Source organism: Engraulis encrasicolus, chromosome 1 (assembly GCF_034702125.1).
Source record: "Engraulis encrasicolus isolate BLACKSEA-1 chromosome 1, IST_EnEncr_1.0, whole genome shotgun sequence".
NCBI classification, from domain to species: Eukaryota; Metazoa; Chordata; class Actinopteri; order Clupeiformes; family Engraulidae; genus Engraulis; species Engraulis encrasicolus.
This window is the reverse complement of record NC_085857.1, coordinates 359,101-382,393: the sequence shown is the minus strand read 5'-3', so window position 1 is coordinate 382,393 and position 23,293 is coordinate 359,101. Positions and strand designations below refer to the sequence as shown.

Genomic DNA, 23,293 nt, shown 5'->3' with positions numbered 1-23,293 from the left:
GGTCTAGATGATAACGTTAAGGAACATATTTTAAGTGATTTGAATTTCATTGAGTGAAAAAAGTATTTGAACCCTCTAGCTGTGGATAATAAAGTGTTAAGTGCCAAGGCCCTTGTTTGTTGGTTTGCCCAGAGGTCAAATCCTTGAATCAGCGGTCAGATGATATCTTGTATGGAGCCTCAGAATGAGGGAGATTGATAGTCTGGTCATTTTGTATTTCTGAAGGACAAACTGTTTGTGCAGTTGTTTGGAAATGTAACACCCCAATAACTTGTTTGAGAGCTCCTTAGCCTTTCACATGTTGAAGAGTTTGAAGTCTGATAGATTGACTGATTCTATGGAGAGTCTTTTTAATGCACGTGGCTATTTGGTACAGGTGTCTTGACTTTGAGTCAGGTGGCGAGTTCATTGCAAGTGCCTGACGGTAGGGACACATAGACGCGAATTTGGCCAAGCAAAGCCAACTTCGCCATTCATTCCTATGAGAGAGGCGAAAGCAAGCGAACAGGAGCGAAGCGAAGCGAAATTATTAAAGAAAGTTTAATGTTCTGCAAATGAGAAGCGAATTCGCCTGCCGCGGCCCAATCAAATCAACAACATAGCTGTTCCATTCCATTTGATTCGCTGCAACGACCTGATGACGGTTGAATTTCGCCTCTCTTAGCTTCACCTCCTACTGTATGTGTCCCTACCGTAAGTGGTCTGTGGAGCCAGAACTCTTAATGGTTGCCATGGGCCGGCACCTACTCACTTTAACCCATTGTGTTCTTATTTTAGCTGTTTTATTAACTATGTGGGTATGTTAGAGCTGACTGAACATTACAATGCAAGGGTAGGGTCTTGGCTTTTAAATGTAACTTATTTCATGTTTTTATGTGCTTCGGAGGCTGAGATATTTAGGCTTTAATAGGAAGAGGGCATCCTTTCCCAAAAAGGGCTCAGGACAAAATGGGTTAAGGTGTTTGACGCCTCCTCATCCAGCACCTTAATGTAGGCCGACATTACTGAGAGATTTCAAAATGGACGACAGGCAGTTCTCTAGGCTACAGATAATGTCCTATGTGATACTCCAACACACATACAGTATTATAGTATGATAGAAACACACACGTGTATTATAATATGATAGAAACACACACATGTATTATAATATGATAGAAACACACACATGTATTATCGTATGATAGAAACACACACATGTATTATCATATGATAGAAACACACATGTGTATTATAGTATGATAGTAACACACACGTGTATTATAATATGATAGAAACACACACATGTATGATAGAAACACACACGTGTATTATAATATGATAGAAACACACACATGTATTATAATATGATAGAAACACACACATGTATTATCGTATGATAGAAACACACACATGTATTATCATATGATAGAAACACACACATGTATTATAGTGATAGAAACACACACGTGTATTATAATATGATAGAAACACAAACAGTATTATAGTGATAGAAACACACACATGTATTATCGTATGATAGAAACACAAACATACAGTATTATAGTGATAGAAACACATACATACAGTATTGTAGTATATGATAGAAACACAAACAGTATTATAGTATGATAGAAACACACACATGTATTATATAGAAACACACACATGTATTATATAGAAACACACACATGTATTATATAGAAACACACACATGTATTATATAGAAACACACACATGTATTATAGTGATAGAAACACACACATGTATTATATAGAAACACACACATGTATTATATAGAAACACACACATGTATTATATAGAAACACACACATGTATTATATAGAAACACACACATGTATTATAGTGATAGAAACACACACATGTATTATATAGAAACACACACATGTATTATGGTGATAGAAACACACACATGTATTATGGTGATAGAAACACACACATGTATTAGCCTATATAGAAACACACACATGTATTATATAGAAACACACACATGTATTATATAGAAACACACACGTGTATTATAATATGATAGAAACACACACATGTATTATAATATGATAGAAACACACACATGTATTATCGTATGATAGAAACACACACATGTATTATCATATGATAGAAACACACACGTATTATGGGCTGCAAACGAGAGGGCACGGGGGACGAGGTGGACGTGACCGCTGCATTCTAGAAGGGTCGATGCTAGCAGAACAAGATGACCTTTCCTGAAACGCGAGGAGTCGCGAGGAGACCTGATCAATCTGTTATTGAGCAGCCGGATGGGACTGTGTTGGGACTGTGTAATCAGTACTAACCGTGTGGCATTTAGGAATGGTCACCCAGCTTGTATTGGATTACATCCACACACAGGCCTAGGAGTGTGTCTCGAGGCCTCATTGTTGAAACTGAGGGGTAAAAGCTAAAAATCTATCTATCTCTATATATCTCTCTATCTCTCCCTCTCTCTCTCTCTCTCTCTCTCTCTCTCTCTCTCTCTCTCTCTGCCTGTCTGTCTACTTTATTCATTTGGACTAAAGGGGGTTCTAAAATAGTGACTGCAGCTGTGATATTGTGAAGAAGGGAAGAGTCTGAAGAGGTAATAGCATCTCTCACTAACACTAATGTGTTGAACCTCCTCAGCTGTTATCCATAGAGTTTGTAAGCCACTGGACTTCTTGGAGCTGGAAAGATGTTTCTTTCCTCAACTGAGGAGGTTCAACAGTTTTCTAGTTGTGCAGTCGTGGGTAAGTGGTTAGAGTGTCAGACTTAGACCCAAAGGTCACCGGTTCGAATCCCGACCAGCCAGGCTGGTGGGGGGAGTAATCAACCAGTGCTCTCCCCCATCCTTATGACTGGTACCATCCCGATGCACTGCTCACTTGGGGCGCCATTAAGGGCTGCCCCCTTGCAAGGGTGAGGCATAAATGCAATTCCCTTGTATGCAGTGTTCACTTGTGTGCTGTGGAGTGCTGTGTCACAATGACAAATGGGAGTTGGAGTTTCCCAGTTGGGCTTAAATTGATGATTTGTGAGAGATGTTACTCCCTCTCCAGACTCCATCCTTCTCCACATGAGAATATCACGTGTCAAAGTGTGAATTGAGAGTGTCGTTGTGGTCATACAGTGTATAACCTCTAGAGACAAACAAGTCCTAACGACTGAGGGGCGAGTGAGCGGTTTCCATGCCGTATGTCGATGTGTGAAGGGAGCGGTTTCCATGCCGATGTGTTGCCATACGTCAATGTGTGAAGGAGAGCTGTGGTCAGCTCTGGAGACGACCGCTCCCTCTGGTATTGATGAGCAGTTGAATTTGCTTGGACGGGATCTTTAAATCTGTTTCTGAACACGTTATGGAGAAACCGGACAGGCATTTGTGGCTGGAGGCCGGGGTGTTGGGGCTTGGTGTCGGGGGCCTGTTGTGTCATTAACCCCTTAGCGCAGCACTATGGCTCTCTGTAATGTCACAGCAATGTTGTTGATGTTGTTAAGCATTTTCAGCAAGTGAATAGGGTCACCGGCGACCCCTGCTGCAGCAAGGGGCTAACTTCCATAGGCAAGACAATTGCCCCACTTGCTTCCAACTATTCTCTCTCTCTCTCTCTCTCTCTCTCTCTGTCTCTCTCTCTCTCTCTCTCTCTCTCTCTCTCTCTCTCTCTCTCTCTCTCTCTCATGACATAAAGGTAATGTATACTGTGTTCCTCTATGCAGTGCCAGTAATGAGTGCACCCCTTTGGAGAGTAACATCATTTGTTTGTTGCAAAATGACCTGAACACCTTTATTTGACTTTTGCATTTTTTTTTACTGGGAATGACTGTTCAGACGTCCTTTCATCTGTGAATTCTTGGCATTCAAATATTTTGAGAACATACTTTAGCCTGTAGCCCCTTAATGCGCGCTGTACCTCCTGTGGCACACTGTAATAGGCATTGAAAGTTAACTACTATAGCACGGCCTTTAGTAGTACATTACGACCTGGTCATTGCCATGCTGGTAACAGCTCATTTATAATGCCGTGTCTTAAGGGGCTAGGTTGAGGGGGCTATTAGCTGAAGATACTCAACTACATTATAACAACATAGCTATGACATTAGAGTTAACAGACCTGAGAAAAAAACCCATTTGTTTTACACCAAAGAATTGCTGTTGGGACTCGATACTGAAGTGATGAACCGAAGATAAATATGAAGTGATGAACCGAAGATAAATATATTTTTTTTACAATAACTCATGTGAATGATGAATGTCTGCAACACTGTTAAAGGGACACTGTGCAGGATTTTTAGTTGTTTATTTCCAGAATCCATGCTACTCATTCACTAATGTTACCTTTTTCATGAATACTTACCACCACCATCAAATTCAAAGTATTCATTATGACTGGAAAAATTGCGCTTTTCATGCATGAAAAGGGGGATCTTCTCCATGGTCCGCCATTTAGAATTTCCAGAAATAGGCGTTTTTAGCTACAAAAAGGTCTGTACTTGGGCCATACTATTAAATATTAGTTTATTACTTAGTAAACTTTCATGAAAAGAGCAAATTTGGCAATAGGCAACCCAGTTTCAATGAGCAGCATAGTTGCAGTACCTTTTTTGACCATTTCCTGCACAGTGTCCCTTTAATACTCCAAGAGTTTGTAATGGCACGACGTGCACATACCCTCTGTTAATACTCCAGTTTGTAATGGCACGACGTGCACATACCCTCTGTTAATACTCCAGTTTGTAATGGCACGACGTGCGCATATCCTCTGTTAATACTCCAAGAGTTTGTAATGGCACGACGTGCGCATACCCTCTGCATCCTCCTGTTGTTTAAACTCATGGCATCAAAACTGGTGTTTGAAAGCTGACAAATACGAAGAAAAAGAGTCTTCATGGAGTCTAGAGTGGAATATGGAGTACGTTCCAATATGCGACCTTGCCTCCTCCACTTATGCTTGTTTCCTCGTACCAGGAAGTAATATGACTGACAACTGACAACAGCATTATATTTCAATACCTTGCAAAAGCTCAATTGTAAAGTCTTTTTCTCATTTGCAATTGGGATGGTAAATGAAAAACAGTCCCTTAAAAGTTGTTATGGCTAGGCTGACAGCTGGGAAACTTTATCGTTTTCTCCACGGAGGAGGGGCCAGGAGGCGGGGCGAGGCCACAAGCACAAGTGGAGGAGGCAAGGTCGCATATTGGAACGCACTCATGGCGTAGTGCTGCAGGAGGAGTGGCATGAGTGCTACTGGTGTTTGAAGATGACAGAACTTCATCTCCTTCGGAATTAGTGAAGTTTACTCTAGAACTAGTTTACTCTAGAACTAGTTTTCTCTAAAACTACTCCACTTCATTGTCAGAGTCATGAACACGTACGCGGAGACATAGGCCTATTGCTCTACGAATAGCAAGGATGTCCCCAGGGCTGAACTGGCCATCAGGCATAGCAGACATTTCCCGGTGGGCCCCGCACCCTCACTTTTCAGAAATGTACAAAAAAGGGGCCCACGAGGGTGCGGGGCCCATCGGTCAGTCAGTTCTGCGCCGGTAATTATAAGGGGCCCCTTTAGACCAAAAGTGCCCGGGCCCTATTTCTCCCCCATGAGGGGCCCCTTTAGACCAAAAGTGCCCGGGCCCTATTTCTCCCCCATGAGGGGCCCCTTTAGACCAAAAGTGCCCGGGCCCTATTTCTCCCCCATGAGGGGCCCCTTTAGACCAAAAGTGCCCGGGCCCTATTTCTCCCCTATGAGGGGCCCCTTTAATCCAAAAGTGCCCGGGCCCTATTTCTCCCCCATGAGGGGCCCCCTTAAGCCAAAAGTGCCCTGGCCCCATTTCTCCCCCATGAGCGGCCCCCTTAATCCAAAAGTGCCCGGGCCCTATTTCTCCCCCATGAGGGGCCCCCTTAAGCCAAAACTGCCCTGGCCCCATTTCTCCCCCATGCCCTGCTCTGCTCCATGCTCTGGGTTGCAGTGTTCTTTTCCATCATGACAACAGGTGTGGGGCCTATTCTATTATATTTAGGCTACTCTGCACATTTGGAAATACTTGTACGTTTATTAAAATGTTCAAAATGCCACATTTCGAAAGCGGTGCCTACTCATTATTGCTGTGCACTGTATGTTTAATGTGCATGTCAATTTATTTAAAATACATTGCTCATATGCAACATTGCCTGAAATGTCTCCTTACATATTTAAGAGGGCCAGGTCTACTTTTTTCTTTTTAGAAATGAATGAACTTTGAGACTTCATACCAACATCTTCTCTCAAAGATAGAATCTTTAATTTTCTCAAACGCACAAGTTTCAGACAGCGCTAAATGAAAGGGCCGGGGGTGTATGTGGCTGATGTCATGTACGTTGGCTGGCTCATCAGAAAAATCGGCCTGCCGGTCAAAACTGCTTAGGTAGCTTGGCCTGCGCGTCCGAGGGAGGCGCCATGCCATTAAAAAATAACATGTCGCATCCGACGCAACCAATGGAAACCTAGAAGCCTTTTGGAAACGCGCATTTGCTTCCAAGGCTATATTAGCCTACGGTATAGGTAAATATATTATTAATCAGCCTAAATCACAACATTCCCGATTTCATTTCCCCGAGTCGAAGGGCAGACGAATGCCTTGTTGTGCGGGATGTCTTGGCATAATCTGTCCATCAGTAGCGTCTAACCTTCGGCAGCCCTCTCATCATGTTCGGTGCTGACATACCGCCTGCGATGGAAGAAGTGTTTACCGTCTCCTCTTGGACACACCCATCATCCGCTAAGGTTGGCACAGGCGCAGCAACCTTGACATTCCCCCACTTCTATCGGCAAGGGAGTGACTCCCCTGGAAGAAGAACGATGTGGATGATGGACAACTGAACAACTTTTTACATAAACAAGACGACTGCCAGCATCAAACACACCCATCCGAGTATAAAGGTACTGGCGTAGTATCCCGCATGGTATAACCGGCGCTACTGTATTGCTTGTGCGGAATAGCCTAGTCCACCTGTGCGGCGGCTGCAGCCGATGCTGCTCGGTGGAGGAGCGGTGCTGGTGGGGATGCGATGCTAGTTTGCTTGGGCATGTTTGATGATGCCTAAACAAGACCACTTAACGGTGTTCTAAGGTCAAAGACCGCGCGTTCTGTCTAATGCGTAAAACGGCGAAAGATGGAAAGACGAGTGATTGTAACGACGCTCAGCTTGTCTCTGAGCATCCTCTCTCTGGTTCTTCTGGTCACCGCTATTTTCACGGATCATTGGTATGAAACGGACACTAGGCGACACAAAGAGAACTGCGATCAGTATGGCTCTGACTACAACGACCAGAAGAACAGAGATATGCCCATTTATCACCTGCCGCTCGTGGACAGCGGCAACCCTCGGCGCAACCTCGCGCTCATGAAACCTATCCATGTCGGGAGCAGAGAGGAGGAACTGTTGGAGAACTGGAGGGCGATATTGGGGATGGGGATCCTGGAGACGGAGTGCGGGAGACCGCTGTTCTCGACATATTCTGGCCTGTGGCGGAAATGCTACTTTCAAGGTGTCGACCGTGATATCGACCAACTCGTATCCAAAGGTAAGAACAACATTAGCAGTCGAATTTGACTTGCCCTCGTCTCCTGTCAATAGTAGTTTTCTAGTTGCCTTCTGTATCAGGCTGAGTATCCTTGTGCGTTGCGTCAAATGGTGGTCAGTTTAACCTCAGCTTCTTTCTTGGGAAATCGATGAGCGCATATGGCTCTGTGATCAGCTGATTCATCACGTTTGCATCCTTGTCGATAACTGCACTGAAGACTGTTTGGTAGCCCCCCCAACAATAGAATCCAAATGCATCCGCATTTCTGCACCTCACGTCAAAAATAAACAGAGTCGACGGCCCACTGCGAGTTACTGTATTCTACAAAATTTAAAAAAGTAAGACCACCTGGCCCGTTAATTATTTGCTATGATCATTTCTTCTCCGTACTGGGACATTAACGCTGACAGATCAGACCGTTAGGGCCTATTGAGCTACCTGAAGTTTAGACAATCCCTTGTAGGCCTATGTCTTGTGCATATGAAGAAAGTGACAATAAAAGCTGACTTGACTTGAATTGACTTGACTTGACTTGACTTAGGGAATCACCTCTATAGTGGGCCTTACGTCAGGCAGAGAACTCCATGTATCTAAGAGTTACCTCTTTCTCTCCTTATCCACTTTTGTAGTCTTCAGTGGTATTTACAAACATTGCATTGAATGCATGTGCAACTTTTTTTCCAGGGTCGCATGTGTTTGTTGTTTACATGGTGAGTAGCCTGCTTAACTAGTCCAAACAGAACAGCCCATAATGAGTCAGCCATTAACCATGCCAACTAATGACTCTCCTCTATAACCCTGTTGCCAACTAATGCCTCTCCTCTCCAACCCTCTTCTCCTGTTGCCAACATGATCTCTATTGCTGCAGTACTTCCCCCCAGGTGGCTCTGGCACGCGGCATAGGAGTAGTCCACCACTGATGCCAAATGGGTGTGTGTGTGTGTGTTGGGAAGGGGGGGTGGGGGGTGTCTGCAAAGGGGTCACTTGTCCCAGGCCCAGGGAGACAAGGGGGCAGAATTGCGTCCTCAATACATTGTTTTGTTTTTATTGAATTTGGGGCCTTTTTAGATGACTTTGTCCCGGGGCCCAGCCAAAGCTGTCAATGGCCTGTGTGTGTGTGTGTGTGTGTGTGTGTGTGTGTGTGTGTGTGTGTGTGTGTGTGTGTGTGTGTGTGTGCGTGTGTGTGTGCGTGTGTGTGTGTGTGTGTGTGAGGGGGGGGGGGTGTTGGCAGGTCACTTGCGATGGTTGTGTAGGCGATGACTTCATGAGTGTGCAGGTTGTGTTGTGTTGTGTAGGCTCTGATGTTTTCATGTGTGAGTCTGCTGTCTTCTCTCTCTTCTCCTCAGGTATTGCAGACTGGTGTGTAGACTATGGCTTCATGCTGTCTTCTCTTCTCCTCAGGTATTGCAGACAGGTGCACCACTATGACAGGTGTGTAGGCTATGGCTTCATGCTGTCCTCTCTTCCTCTTCAGGTATTGCAGACAGGTGCACCACGGTCAAGTATCACTTCTCTCAGCCCATCCGGCTCCGCAACATCCCCCTGAACCTCACCAGGACCATCCAGCAGGACGAGTGGCACCTGCTGCGTAAGACAGAGCTTTGTTTGTTTGTTTGTTTGTTTGTTTGTTTGTTTGTTTGTTTGTTTCCTGAAGCGATGACTCACATTTAAGGCTGTTTGCCACATGTCTCTCCATTCAAGATTCCAGATTTTATTTTGTCACATCACATGTCTTCTTGTGCTGGCACAATTGGCATCGAATGGTTTAACGCCGATTAGGACTATTAATATGAACTATTAAGCTAACGTTTAGAACAGTGGTTTTATAACGTTTTATATTTGTCGGCCGAAATCGGGCCTTCTCAAACTGTGGTTGTGGTTTATGGTGGGGGTGCCCGTGTGAGTGTGTGTGTGTGTGTGTGTGTGGTTGTGGTTTATGGTGGGGGTGCCCGTGTGAGTGTGTGTGTGTGTGTGTGTGTGTGTGGTTGTGGTTTATGGTGTGGGTGCCCGTGTGAGTGTGTGTGTGTGTGTGTGTGTGTGTGTGTGTGTGTGTGGTTGTGGTTTATGGTGGGGGTGCCCGTGTGAGTGTGTGTGTGTGTGTGTGTGTGTGGTTGTGGTTTATGGTGGGGGTGCCCATGTGAGTGTGTGTGTGTGTGTGTGTGTGTGTGTGTGTGTGTGTGTGTGTGTGTGTGTGTGTGTGTGTGTGTGTGGTTGGGGGTTATCAGGGGTGCCCTGAAAAAAGAAACAAATAAGGTAACTGGCAACCTGTGATATTCACTATTTACGCTCTTTGTGAAAAGTTATGCTACAGAGTGCCCTAAGGGTCATGTAAGTTATGCTGTATAGAGTGCCCTAAGAGTCATATAGCCCTTGTATTGTATTTTGGGAAATCTTAATATATTTTACGGGGGTGCTGCCCTGAGCTCTTAGCCTCGCGACGCCATCCTCTGTACTCAACCCAAAGATTTTGGCTCCGCACATCGTCTGGCAAAAGCCTCGAGCTCGGTTCTCTCAGTGTTTCGCCAATCAGCAAACAGTTGAGAGTGGTGACGTAGAACTCACCCGCGAGCTCCGTTACTGATTGGTTAAGGTAACTATATTCACACTTTCGTTTTGTTATTTGTATGCTTTTGCGACGCCATAACGTAACAGGCATGCTAATAAAGCACAATATGGGTTTTAATTTGAGTTTGGAACTTCAATTAATTTAAATGATAGAGTAAGATCAGACCATCTCCCATCGTCCACGGAGACGGATTCCTCATGGCTTTTGCCAGACTGATTGACGGAGTCAACAGTCGGCTATTCGCCCAGGCTACTGAGCTCTAGCCAGTTACCCTGAATTTCCCTCTACTCTACTCTACTCTACTCTACTCTACTCTACTCTACTCTACTCTACTCTACACTACTCTACTCTACACTACTCTACACTACTCTACTCTACTCTACTCTACTGTACTGTACTGTACTGTACTCTACTCTACTCTACTCTAATCTACTCTAATTTAGAATCTACTCTAATTTAGAATCTACTCTAATTTAGAATCCCTGAGGGTTATCCAAATCGGTGATGAGAGAGGATGTTCTGAACCGTCAGGGAAATGCAAAATGTGAATTTGTCAAGTTTCTTGGGGTTTATTTACTACAACATTTTCCTAAGCCCAAGTGCCATGTTACTGCTTGGTGTTGGGTAAAGTATAACGTTACCTGGAGTAAAAGCACTGTAGGCCACTGTAGGCCACTGTAGGCCACTGTTTTTCAAAAAGGGCTCCAGCATGCACAGGCAAGAGAGTTGAACGAAACACTGAAGTCCTGCATTAGTATTGGGCCCCTGGCAGCAGGGGGCAGTATAGTGGTGACAGATACATGATGCACTTACTACACTAATAGACCTATGATTTTTGGCCCAGGCCCGAGCCCGAACCCGAACCCGAGCCAATTTCGGGTCGGGTCGGGCCTGAAATGTCACTCATTACGTTCGGGTAGGGTCGGGTTCGGCTTCTCTATCGTTGACAGTTTTTTTATTTTTTTATTTTTATTTTTTTAAATAAATAAAAAGGCTATGTAGGCTGTGCGTTAATAATATTCCACGTCAGTTGATAATCCAGCAGTGCAGTGCCTGCTGCTAGAATGCACGCGCTTTCCCTCGCCTCTCCCTCCCATCACAGTGCGCTGAGGCATTTCGGCCGTTTTGGCCACGAGAGACGCGTGGTCTGCAAAAAACAGAGGTCGCCTCATCAACCCGACACATACTGTAGCCTAATAAACTCTTGCAATGGCAATTCAAGAACTCCTTCATTCCTGTTCTGCTGCTCGCGTCGTTGTTCTTCTTTGTCTCGCTGTCTCTCTCTGTGAAAGTGCCGCGCTAGATTTTTAAGGTCGTACTGCTGCTGTGGCTTATGGCCCAATGACCAGCCGGTCAAAATGACGGACGCCCTTAAAATTTTCCGCCAACTCTTAAAAAAAGCGTCAATGATGGATTATCGCTTAATGTAACCTCTGTGCACTGCAGTGCAGCATACACAGAAATATAAAAGATGGCCTGCATGTTTATACAGTCTATTTAACTTAGATTTCGTAACAAAATACTTTAATGGCTTTAATTTAAGGGCTTTGATTTGTTATCATAGATCACCCCTCCTTATAAATAAAATTTGAAATTTCGGGCTTCCCTCGGGCTCGGGCCTACACATCCAATAATTAGTCGGCCTCGGGCCGGGCCGGCCCAATTCCCATGGGCCCATGTCGGTTCGGGCTTGGATTTTTTTACCCGTTCTTACCTCTGTACACTACCCCCTTAGTACACTAACCCCTTAGTACAGAGGCTATGTTATAATCCTACTGGCATCTAGTACACTAACCCTTAGTACAGAGACTATGTTATAATCCTACTGTCATCAAAATTGTAATGGCTATGTCTGTTAACTTGAGGCTCTCTGTAATGTCATAGTAACGTTGTTATGATGTAGTTTAGTATTTTCAGCAAATAATGAATAGGCCCGCCGACGACCCCATCTGCTGTGAGAGGCTGTGCATGATCAACATGTAATGTTATGTACTGAGATTGTTCATAGCTAATCCTCCTAGTCCCATTGCCGGTGTGAGCTGCTCTCTGCCTGAGGTTTCTTCCCAACTAAGTGGGTTTTCCTTGGACTATATTGAGGTTTTTCCCCAAATAATCTTAAATTATTTGAAAAGGGAGTTTTTCCTCACCCCTGTTGCCACCAGATGCCACATCTATGTGCCCGGATCCTTGTCACTTGTTTTTGATCTAAGCTTTCTGATTTGTGTGGATTTTATGTCATTTTAATGATTTATTATTGATTAATGATTTATTATTGATTAATGATTTATTAATTATTATTATTATTGCTATTATTATTATTATTATTATTATTATTATTATCATTATTATTATTATTATTATTATTATTATTGCTCGGCATATTTTGACCCTGTAGCTTTTGCCTTCACTTGTCTTCTTTTCGTTATTGTTAAATATCGTTATTAATTCTAACACACTGAGCTTCATTCTAGCATGTTGAGCTTTAGGTCTTGTATGGACTGCGCTATCCAAATACAATTGTGATGATGATGATGATTATTGTTATTAATATTATTATTATTATTATTATTAAGTACATACTTTTAGATACCATGAAATAAAGTGTTCTAAACAACATAAAAGTGAAGCGCCTTATTAATCGGGCGAAGGTAACCAGCAAAACGTTGATGCCCTGTGTGACCGTGCCCTCCTGACACGCCCTTGGGAGAGCAATAATCCAAAATAATTTCATTTATTGAAAATGAAGTGAAGTTCAGCACGCAGTACTTGTTGGAGTCTTGCAACAGTAGGCCTAGTCTTAAAAGCGGCTTTGAGTACCTAGAAAAGCGCTATATAAATCTGATCTATTATTATTATTTTTTATTTATTTATCCTTTACTTAGCCAGGATTGTTCCATTGAGACTAGAGTCTCTCCTGCCAGGGAGTCCTGGTCAAAATGGCAGCCTACATATAGTTAATACAGACACAGACACACACATAGACAAAAAGTAAAGTATTATTATTATTATTATTTAAAAGACCCAAGCAGACACTGCTGTGGACATTTCTAAATGCTGCAGTAGATTCTAGTCAGCTGCCTTGTTGCCCAGTCGGTGTCTGCGTGTGTGGGTGGTTGTCATGGATACGGTGTGTGGTGTGTTGTGTTGTGATGATCAGATCTGCGGCGCATCACGGCGGGGTTCATACGGTGCTCTGTGCTGTGTTGTGTTGTGATGATCAGATCTGCGGCGCATCACGGCGGGGTTCCTGGGGATGGCGGCGGCCGTGCTGCTGTGCGGGAGCATCGTCGCCACCGTCGGATTCTTCTGGGAGGAGAGTCTCACCCAACACGTCTCGGGACTCCTCTTCCTCATGGCAGGTAATAAACACTAATGTAATCACAATGACAAACACTGACCCAAACACAACACGTCTCGGGACTACTGTTCCTTATGGCAGGTAGGCCTAACTAACACTGACCACACAACACGTCTCCAGACTACTGTTCCTTATGGCAGGTAACTAACACTAATGTAATCACAATGACAAACACTGACCCAAACACAACACGTCTCGGGACTGCTCTTCCTGATGGCAGGTAACTAACCCAAACCCAAACACACATTTACATTTACACCGTGGGATTCTTCTGGGAGGAGAGTCTTACGCAGCACGTGTTTGGACTACTGTTCCTTGTGGCAGGTACAGTAACCAACAGTAAACCTCACACAACACGTCTCCGGCACTGCTCTTCCTCATGGCAGGTAATTGCACAGACACCCAAACACAACACGTCTCGGGACTACTCTTCCTCATTGCACCTAACTAACCCTAACCCTCACACAACACGTCTCGGGACTACTCTTCCTCATGGCAGCTAACTAACACTGACCCACACAGCACGTCTCGGGACTACTGTTCCTTATGGCAGGTAACTAACACTGACCCACACAGCACGTCTCGGGACTACTGTTCCTTATGGCAGGTAACTAACACTAACCTCACACAACACGTCTCGGGACTGCTGTTCCTCATGGCAGCTAACTAACCCTAACCTCACACAACACGTCTCGGGACTGCTGTTCCTCATGGCAGCTAACTAACCCTAACCTCACACAACACGTCTCGGGACTGCTGTTCCTCATGGCAGCTAACTAACCCTAACCTCACACAACACGTCTCGGGACTACTCTTCCTCATGGCAGCTAACTAACACTGACCTCACACAACACGTCTCGGGACTACTCTTCCTCATGGCAGCTAACTAACACTGACCTCACACAACACGTCTCGGGACTACTCTTCCTCATGGCAGCTAACTAACCCTAACCTCACACAACACGTCTCGGGACTACTCTTCCTCATGGCAGCTAACTAACACTGACCTCACACAACACGTCTCGGGACTGCTCTTCCTCATGGCAGGTAACTAACCCAAACCCTAACCCAAACCCCACACAGCACGTCTCCGGACTACTCTTCCTCATGGCAGGTAACTAACACAAACCCAAACCCTCACCCCACACAGCACGTCTCGGGACTACTCTTCCTCATGGCAGCTAACTAACACTGACCTCACACAACACGTCTCGGGACTACTCTTCCTCATGGCAGCTAACTAACACTGACCTCACACAACACGTCTCGGGACTCCTCTTCCTCATGGCAGGTAACTAACACTGACCACACAACACGTCTCCAGACTACTGTTCCTTATGGCAGGTAACTAACACTGACCCACACAGCACGTCTCGGGACTACTGTTCCTTATGGCAGGTAACTAACACTGACCCACACAGCACGTCTCGGGACTACTCTTCCTCATGGCAGCTAACTAACACTGACCCACACAGCACGTCTCGGGACTACTGTTCCTTATGGCAGGTAACTAACCCTAACCTCACACAACACGTCTCGGGACTGCTGTTCCTCATGGCAGCTAACTAACCCTAACCTCACACAACACGTCTCGGGACTGCTGTTCCTCATGGCAGCTAACTAACCCTAACCTCACACAACACGTCTCGGGACTGCTGTTCCTCATGGCAGCTAACTAACCCTAACCTCACACAACACGTCTCGGGACTACTCTTCCTCATGGCAGCTAACTAACACTGTCTCACACAACACGTCTCGGGACTCCTCTTCCTCATGGCAGGTAACTAACACTGACCCAAACCCAAACACAAACCCTAAACCTCACACAACACGTCTCGGGACTACTCTTCCTCATGGCAGCTAACTAACACTGACCCACACAGCACGTCTCGGGACTACTGTTCCTTATGGCAGGTAACTAACACTGACCCACACAACACGTCTCGGGACTACTGTTCCGCATGGCAGGTAATCGCAAAGACACCCTCACCCAGCACGTCTCCGGCCTGCTCTTCCTCAGGGCAGGTAATCACAATGACAATGACAATCAGGGCTCTACATTCGCAACAGCCAACCGGCCAAATGCTGGTGAAATTTCAGTTTGGCTTTTAGAGTAGATCAACTTACTACCCATTTTGACCCATTAGTGATTGTGTGTTTGGCCAGTGAGATTAACATCAACTAGCCATTTTGGTTGGTGAGGAAAAAAGTCAATTTAGAACCCTGATGACAATGACAAAGACAAAGACGACGACAATAAACTATGACCGTTGTGCAGCACTGTTCTGCCGTGTACAGCAAAGTGTAGTTGGCCTTCTGTACCTACCTACTGCACATATTGTGTCAAAATTGAAATTAAACTGAAAAATGGTTTTCATTACACTTCCTTTATATTGTGACCAAGCCTTGTGGTCCACATGAGTCCCGTTTTAGAGATAATGTAGAATATTGCTTTGTCAAATTGGATTAGATACAATATCCAACCCAATGCTAATACTCTGAAGGCCATTTTTCTCAGTTTCAATGTTAATGTAGTTACTGCACTTTGCCTTTGTAGAACTCTTTAAACAGAACACTTGCTGCTAAGTGTAGAAGTGTGCTAAGTGCTGCTAAGTGTAGTTAAAAAGAAAAACCAGCAAACAGGCGAGCCATTCAGACTATAATAAACTAACAAGCTAAACACAAGTGGCATCGTGGAAGGGAGAAGATTGGAAAAGTAAATGTAAACGGCTCCCATCTTACATGAACTGACCAGTCTTATTGGGCCACTAAAGGCTACTTGTTTGCTTACTGGCCATAGTCTGGTGGCCACTTGGCTTATTCATTTCCATTCATTATAATTATATTATTCATTATCTGTTGGGTCCATTAAAGTACAATCTAGGGATGCAAACGATTAATCGATTAATCGACTTAAATCGATCAATGCGTTAATCAATTAAAAAAACATTAATCGCAATTAATCGACAATTCAACTGACAAGAAACCCAGGTGAAATGGGCTTGTGAAGAGTGTGTGTGAAGAGGGCTGTGAATAGTGGGAATATTTAAATCACCTTTGTATTAAATACGGTAATTGAAATAGAATTAATTTCAATGTGTTATTTTGTCTCAATTTTTAATTAAAATGTTTAGATTTATTCGTTTTTTTTGTTTGTTCGAGAAACATTGAGATTTCGGGGGGAAAACGCCACTTATCAACTAATCGTAAATTGATTGATAAGGCTATCAACTAATGATTAATGAATTAATTGATAATTTGCATCCTTGGTACAATCACATCAAGCGGTGTTTGGTGCATGTTTGAAACTCTGAAACCAGTAAAGTGAAGTGTTTCCCAAATGGTATTCAGTTGAAAGGTATGGAAGACACTGTATTGGTTTTTCATTCAGTCAGGTAAACCATGAGCACTGTGTCGCTGTCTTGGTCCTGTCAAGCACTGTAGGCACTTTGCACATTACGTAACGTCATTACAGTTCTCAACCAGAGCTGCTAAATGTCAGCCATCAGCTGGAGTTATGCAAATTGATGGTGTTTTTTTCATGACACCTGGGAAGCAGCTTTGCTGGTAACTTATTTAAACATTCATGTCACCAGTTATTGTGTAGCTATCTTTGACAGTTCAGTTGCATAGTTAAAGGTACACTGTGCAGGAAATGGTCAAAAAAGGTACTGCAACTATGCTGCTCATTGAAACTGGGCTGCCTAGTGCCAAATTTGATCTTTGCATTAAAGTTCACTAAGTAATAAACAAATATTTTCTAGTTTGGTCCAAGTAGAGTCATTTTTGCAGCTAAAAATGGCTATTTTGGGAAATTCAAAATGGCGGACCATCGAGAAGATCCCCCTTTTCATATATGAAAAGTGCAATTTGTCCAGTCATAATGAATACTTAGAATTTGATGGTGGTGGTAAGTATTCATGAAAAAGGTAACATTAGTGAATGGGCAGAATGAATTCTGGAAATAAACATCTAATAATCTCACACAGTGTCCCTTTAATGTTCAGTGTTGATATAACTCCAAACGAGTTGCAATTAACTCTTTTTTCAGCTAACATTCGACCCCACTCAAAAATAGTAGGATGAAGTGTACTCTTTGGTCAGTGTAACATTTTCAGAGGTAGGTTTAATTATTCTCAATGTTGGGTAAATATTAAGACTGGAATGTGTTGCTAATCTCCCTGATGAGTAGACTGTAGGTTACACCTCCTGAATTGGCCACATGCTACATTTTCCATATTGACGCTTGACTCACTGTTGGAGTAATGTGATTCCCCACAGTGTTGTAAATACTATATCTGGACTCATAGTCACTCTGAAATATTAACACCCCATTTATACACTGTGTAGCCTAACATCCGTCTGAGTTTGACACTCTGGAATGTTGATTGTATCAGGAATCGGAATCAAGACGAGGAATCAACTGGTCTCCAGCTGCTGCAGTAGTGTTTACAGTAGTACAGAAATCTGTAAATTGTGGTTAGTGGAGGGTGTAGGTCAGGTCAGGGCTATCCTGATTGGCTAGGTGGTGTAGGTCAGGGCTATCCTGATTGGTTAGTAGCTGCAGGTCAGGTGAGGGCTATTCTGATTGGTTAGTGGGTGGTGCAGGTCAGGGCTATTCTGATTGGTTAGTGGTGCAGGTCAGGGCTATCCTGATTGGTTAGTGGTGCAGGTCAGGGCTATCCTGATTGGTTAGTGGGTGGTGTAGGTCAGGGCTATCCTGATTGGTTAGTGGGTGGTGTAGGTCAGGGCTATCCTGATTGGTTAGTGGGTGGTGTAGGTCAGGGCTATCCTGATTGGTTAGTGGCTGCAGGTCAGGTCAGGGCTATCCTGATTGGTTAGTGGGTGGTGTAGGTCAGGGCTATCCTGATTGGTTAGTGGGTGCAGGTCAGGGCTATCCTGATTGGTTCGTGGTGTAGGTCAGGGCTATCCTGATTGGTTCGTGGTGTAGTCAGGGCTATCCTGATTGGTTAGTGGATGCAGGTCTGGGCTATCCTGATTGGTTAGTAGCTGCAGGTCAGGTCAGGGCTATCCTGATTGGTTAGTAGCTGCAGGTCTGGGCTATCCTGATTGGTTAGTGGGTGGTGTAGGTCAGGTCAGGGCTATCCTGATTGGTTAGTGGAGGGTGTAGGTCAGGTCAGGGCTATCCTGATTGGCTAGGTGGTGTAGGTCAGGGCTATCCTGATTGGTTAGTGGGTGCAGGTCAGGTCAGGGCTATCCTGATTGGCTAGGTGGTGTAGGTCAGGGCTATCCTGATTGGTTAGTGGTGCAGGTCAGGTGAGGGCTGTCCTGATTGGTTGGTGGCTGCAGGTCAGGTCAGGGCTATCCTGATTGGTTAGTGGTGCAGGTCAGGGCTATCCTGATTGGTTAGTGGCTGCAGGTCTGGGCTAGCCTGATTGCCATCGGCTTCCAAAGCTCTGCGAGATTCAAAGGTGTTACGTCATTGGGATGAGGGCTGGGCCCAAAAAGACGACCACCACCCAATACATACAGTACAAATGTAATGGTGTCCCTAAAGACGACCACCACCCAATACATACAGTACAAATGTAATGGTGTCCCTAAAGACGACCACCACCCAATACATACAGTACAAATGTAATGGTGTCCCTAAAGACGACCACCACCCAATACATACAGTACAAATGTAATGGTGTCCCTAAAGACGACCACCACCCAATACATACAGTACAAATGTAATGGTGTCCCTAAAGACGACCACCACCCAATACATACAGTACAAATGTAATGGTGTCCCAAAAGACGACCACCACCCAATACAGTACAGTACAAATGTAATGGTGTCCCTAAAGACGACCACCACCCAATACAGTACAGTACAAATGTAATGGTGTCCCAAAAGACGACCACCACCCAATACAGTACAGTACAAATGTAATGGTGTCCCAAAAGACGACCACCACCCAATACAGTACAGTACAAATGTAATGGTGTCCCTAAAGACGACCACCACCCAATACAGTACAGTACAAATGTAATGGTGTCCCAAAAGACGACCACCACCCAATACATACAGTACAAATGTAATGGTGTCCCAAAAGACGACCACCACCCAATACATACAGTACAAATGTAATGGTGTCCCTAAAGACGACCACCACCCAATACAGTACAGTACAAATGTAATGGTGTCCCAAAAGACGACCACCACCCAATACTACATACAGTACAAATGTAATGGTGTCCCAAAAGACGACCACCACCCAATACAATACAGTACAAATGTAATGGTGTCCCAAAAAACGACCACCACCCAATACAATACAGTACAAATGTAATGGTGTCCCAAAAAACGACCACCACCCAATACAATACAGTACAAATGTAATGGTGTCCAAAAAGACGACCACCACCCAATACATACAGTACAAATGTAATGGTGTCCCAAATCCTGGGCCCATCCTCTCCTTGGGCCCGGGACAACTGACCCATGTGTCCCCTGTTGTTAGTGGGCCTGGCCAGATGACCAACCTACTGTAGCCCTGGTGTGGGTGGGGGGAGGTGAGGGAAGAACTGAGAGGTGCACTGTGGGTATTTTCAGCACTGTGGGTATTTTCAGCCGTTTCTTTCCGGAGTTCATGCTGCCCATTCACAGGTGTTACCATTTTCATTTCTAATTTACACCTTGAATAGTGTTGGACATTTCTATGATAGGCAAGAGACCTTTCTTTTTTATCCATTATCCTCACAATCTGTTTAAAAGTGCACTGTGTGTTATTTTCAGCCGTTTCTTTCCGGAATTCATGCTGCTCATTCACAAATGTTACTTTTTTCATGAATACTTACCACCACCATCAAATTCAAAGTGTTCATTATGACTGGGGAAAAAAACCTAATTTTTCATACATGAAAAGGTGGATCTTCTCCATGTCCGCTATTTGAATTTCCTGAAAATTTCCACTGACTGTACTTGTAATTCCCTTATTTCTCCTGACTGTAAATATTACTTCATTCATTCGTAAATATTCATGAAAATGTCAAATGTGGTAGTAGGCAGCACAGTTCCGATCAGCAGCATAGTTGCAATACCTACTCTGGCCACCATCCTACACAGTGCACCTTGAGATGTGAACTATGTCAGGTGCACATGGTAAACAACATGGGTGTTGCATCATGACGTTGTGTGAGGAATGAGGATGGAGAGATCATCTTTGACTTGGACTGTAGTTATGTCAGGCAGCTGTCTCCTGATGCTTTGGAAGTGTTTCTCAACAGGGGTGCTGCAGGGGCCCCTCAGGGGTGCCGTGGAAACGTGACTGATGAATAAATTATGTAATATAATACATAGTTGTCTAAATTGCTAAGTTAATGTCGGTCAGTGGGATCTGGGATCTTTCATCACAGTAAAGTAAATATAGGTCGCCCCAGTCAGCTGCAACTTCGAACGTAGGTCGTGTGACGTCTCCAAATGTGTTACTTTTCTAAGCTTGTGTGGTATCCGATGCGATGCCATGTCACGGCTTGTTGGTTTGGGGTGCCTTGAAACTTTTCATGAATTGAAAGGGTGCCTCGCCTAAAAAAAGGTCGAGAAACACTGGCCTAATGCTTTGGAAGTTAGTCAGGGGATTGTTGAGTTACGGGTTCAAATCCAGACCAGTAGAGGCCATCATAATACAAAGCGAGTGGGCTAACCTTCACTTTCTCCAAAGCAGAATGTCACTGTATGAAATCACTGCTGGAACCAACTTCCTGTCCAAATGAGAACTGCCCCTACAGTACCTTGTTTTAAAAAGAAATTTAAACAGCTGTATTCTCATCTGCCTTTGGTGATATTCTTCTATTTTTGTTGTAGGCATCTTCTGCACCATCTCGCTGTGTACGCAGGCTATGATAATGTACTATATAAATACTATTGATATTGATATTAGTGTATTCCTCTATTTTCTTCTTCTGCTTGTAAGCATCTTCTGCACCATCTCGCTGTGTATGTATGCTGCAGCATATTGATATTAATGTATATATTGTTCTTCTGGTTGTAGGCATCTTCTGCACCATCTCGCTGTGCACGTACGCTGCAGCATATTGATACTGTGTGTGTGTGTGTGTGTGTGTGTGTATCTTGTTCTGCTTGCAGGGATCTTCTGCACCATCTCCTTGTGTACGTACGCCGCCAGCGTCTCCTACGAGCTCTCCCGTAACCCTCCCTTCATCTACGGTCTGCCGGGCGATGTGGAGCACGGCTACAGCTGGTCCATCTTCTGTGCCTGGGTCAGCCTGGGCCTCAGTGTGACCTCCGGCTGCATCTGCACCGCGTACCCCTTCCTGAGTCGCGCCAAGAGCCTGCGCTCCAAAACCGCACGCCAGTCCTCCGTATGAAGGAACAGAGAGAACAGCAGGAGAGGAGAGGTCAGAGGTCAGAGGTCAGAAGACGTTCCTTCAGGACACAACACAGACAGCCGTGTGGTGTTTACCTTGGATGGAGGATCGGATGGGTGTTTACCTGGGATGCTGAAAGAAACAGTTTGTCTTTATTCCCTCAAATTGAAGGTCTGGATTGTTTCCTGGACGACAGGGGGGAGGGGGGGGATGCCAGGTCAGCCACAGCAGGCGTGAGTCGGCATTATACTATTACTGTACACATTTAGTTGTTAATGAATGCAGTGTGTCATTGGTGCAACATGACATATGGGGCGGGACCTATTACATGTCGACACAACACCCCAGGACCCTCACACTGTATACATACACCTTAGCATTACTGACTTTAATTCTGTACCATGTGTGAAAAAAAACGAAACATTTATCAATCCTACATTAAGTAAGTTAAGAAGTTAAGTGTCGTTGGTGGACGAGTACAGTACGTGTGGTACTAATGCTATGAAAATCAGCTGTGATGGTTGAATGTACGGTGATGGCTTTCTTACATCTGTTATCATTTATCTGAACACATACAGGAGTATAGGACAGCAGGTGATGGCTTTGTGACATCTGTTATCATTTATCTGAACACATACAGGAAGAAACTAGTGTAGCCCAGCAGATTATCAGGTGTTACAACGTTGTCGTTTGCGGTTAAATGGATTTTGATTAATTCTGCACTGACGCTCTTAGTATTCCGACGTGTGTCTTCATGGATTACCAGGGTCAAGTGTCCTCCTGCAGTGTTGAATAGTAATCAGACACTTAAAGTGATACTGTCCCATTTTTGGAAATAAGCTCATTTTACACCTCCCTTTAAGTGAAATAATTGGGTTTTACCTTTCTCCTGTACTAGCTTGGAGGTAAAATTAGATCTGCGGTACTCCAAAAATGGTTGAAAGTACAGGAGAAAGGTAAAACCCAATCATTTAACTCAAGGGGAGGTGTAAAATAAACTTGTTTCCAAAAATGGGACAGTATCACTTTAATGTTTAGTGGTTGTGATGGCTGGATGTCCGGCAGTATAAAGTGTGATGGCTGGATGTCCGGCAGTATAAAGTGTGATGGCTGGATGTCCGGCAGTATAAAGTGTGATGGCTGGATGTCCGGCAGTATAAAGTGTGAAGGCTGGATGTCCGGCAGTATAAAGTGTGATGGCTGGATATCCGGAATTATAAAGTGTGCACTATAGTATTATTACATGACAACACACAACATGCTGCAAAGGCATCACTTCACCATCTATACACAACTGGTAGAGAAAATAATTATTTAAAACAACATGAGTAATAAATGTTTAAATACTAAATACTGGTAAATAGCAATCCCAGGCCAAATGTATTTTACATTTTACACACCAACACAATGTTGAGGAGATGGGAGAGTGACTGACTGGTGCTGGTGCTGGAGCTCAGGGTAAGTTATTATTGTTGTTTG

At 44.2% G+C, this 23,293-nt stretch overlaps 1 protein-coding gene across 1 annotated transcript; it reads left to right on the top strand.

The window, feature by feature from the left end:
• The first annotated feature begins 7,141 nt into the window (after window positions 1-7,141).
• tmem178a (transmembrane protein 178a) lies at window positions 7,142-21,814 on the top strand. The gene is made up of 4 exons (XM_063196460.1): window positions 7,142-7,553; window positions 9,028-9,141; window positions 13,341-13,478; window positions 21,573-21,814. Exons 1-4 carry the CDS (start codon window positions 7,142-7,144, stop codon window positions 21,812-21,814), a joined length of 906 nt encoding a protein of 301 aa, XP_063052530.1.
• The last annotated feature ends 1,479 nt before the right edge of the window (window positions 21,815-23,293 follow it).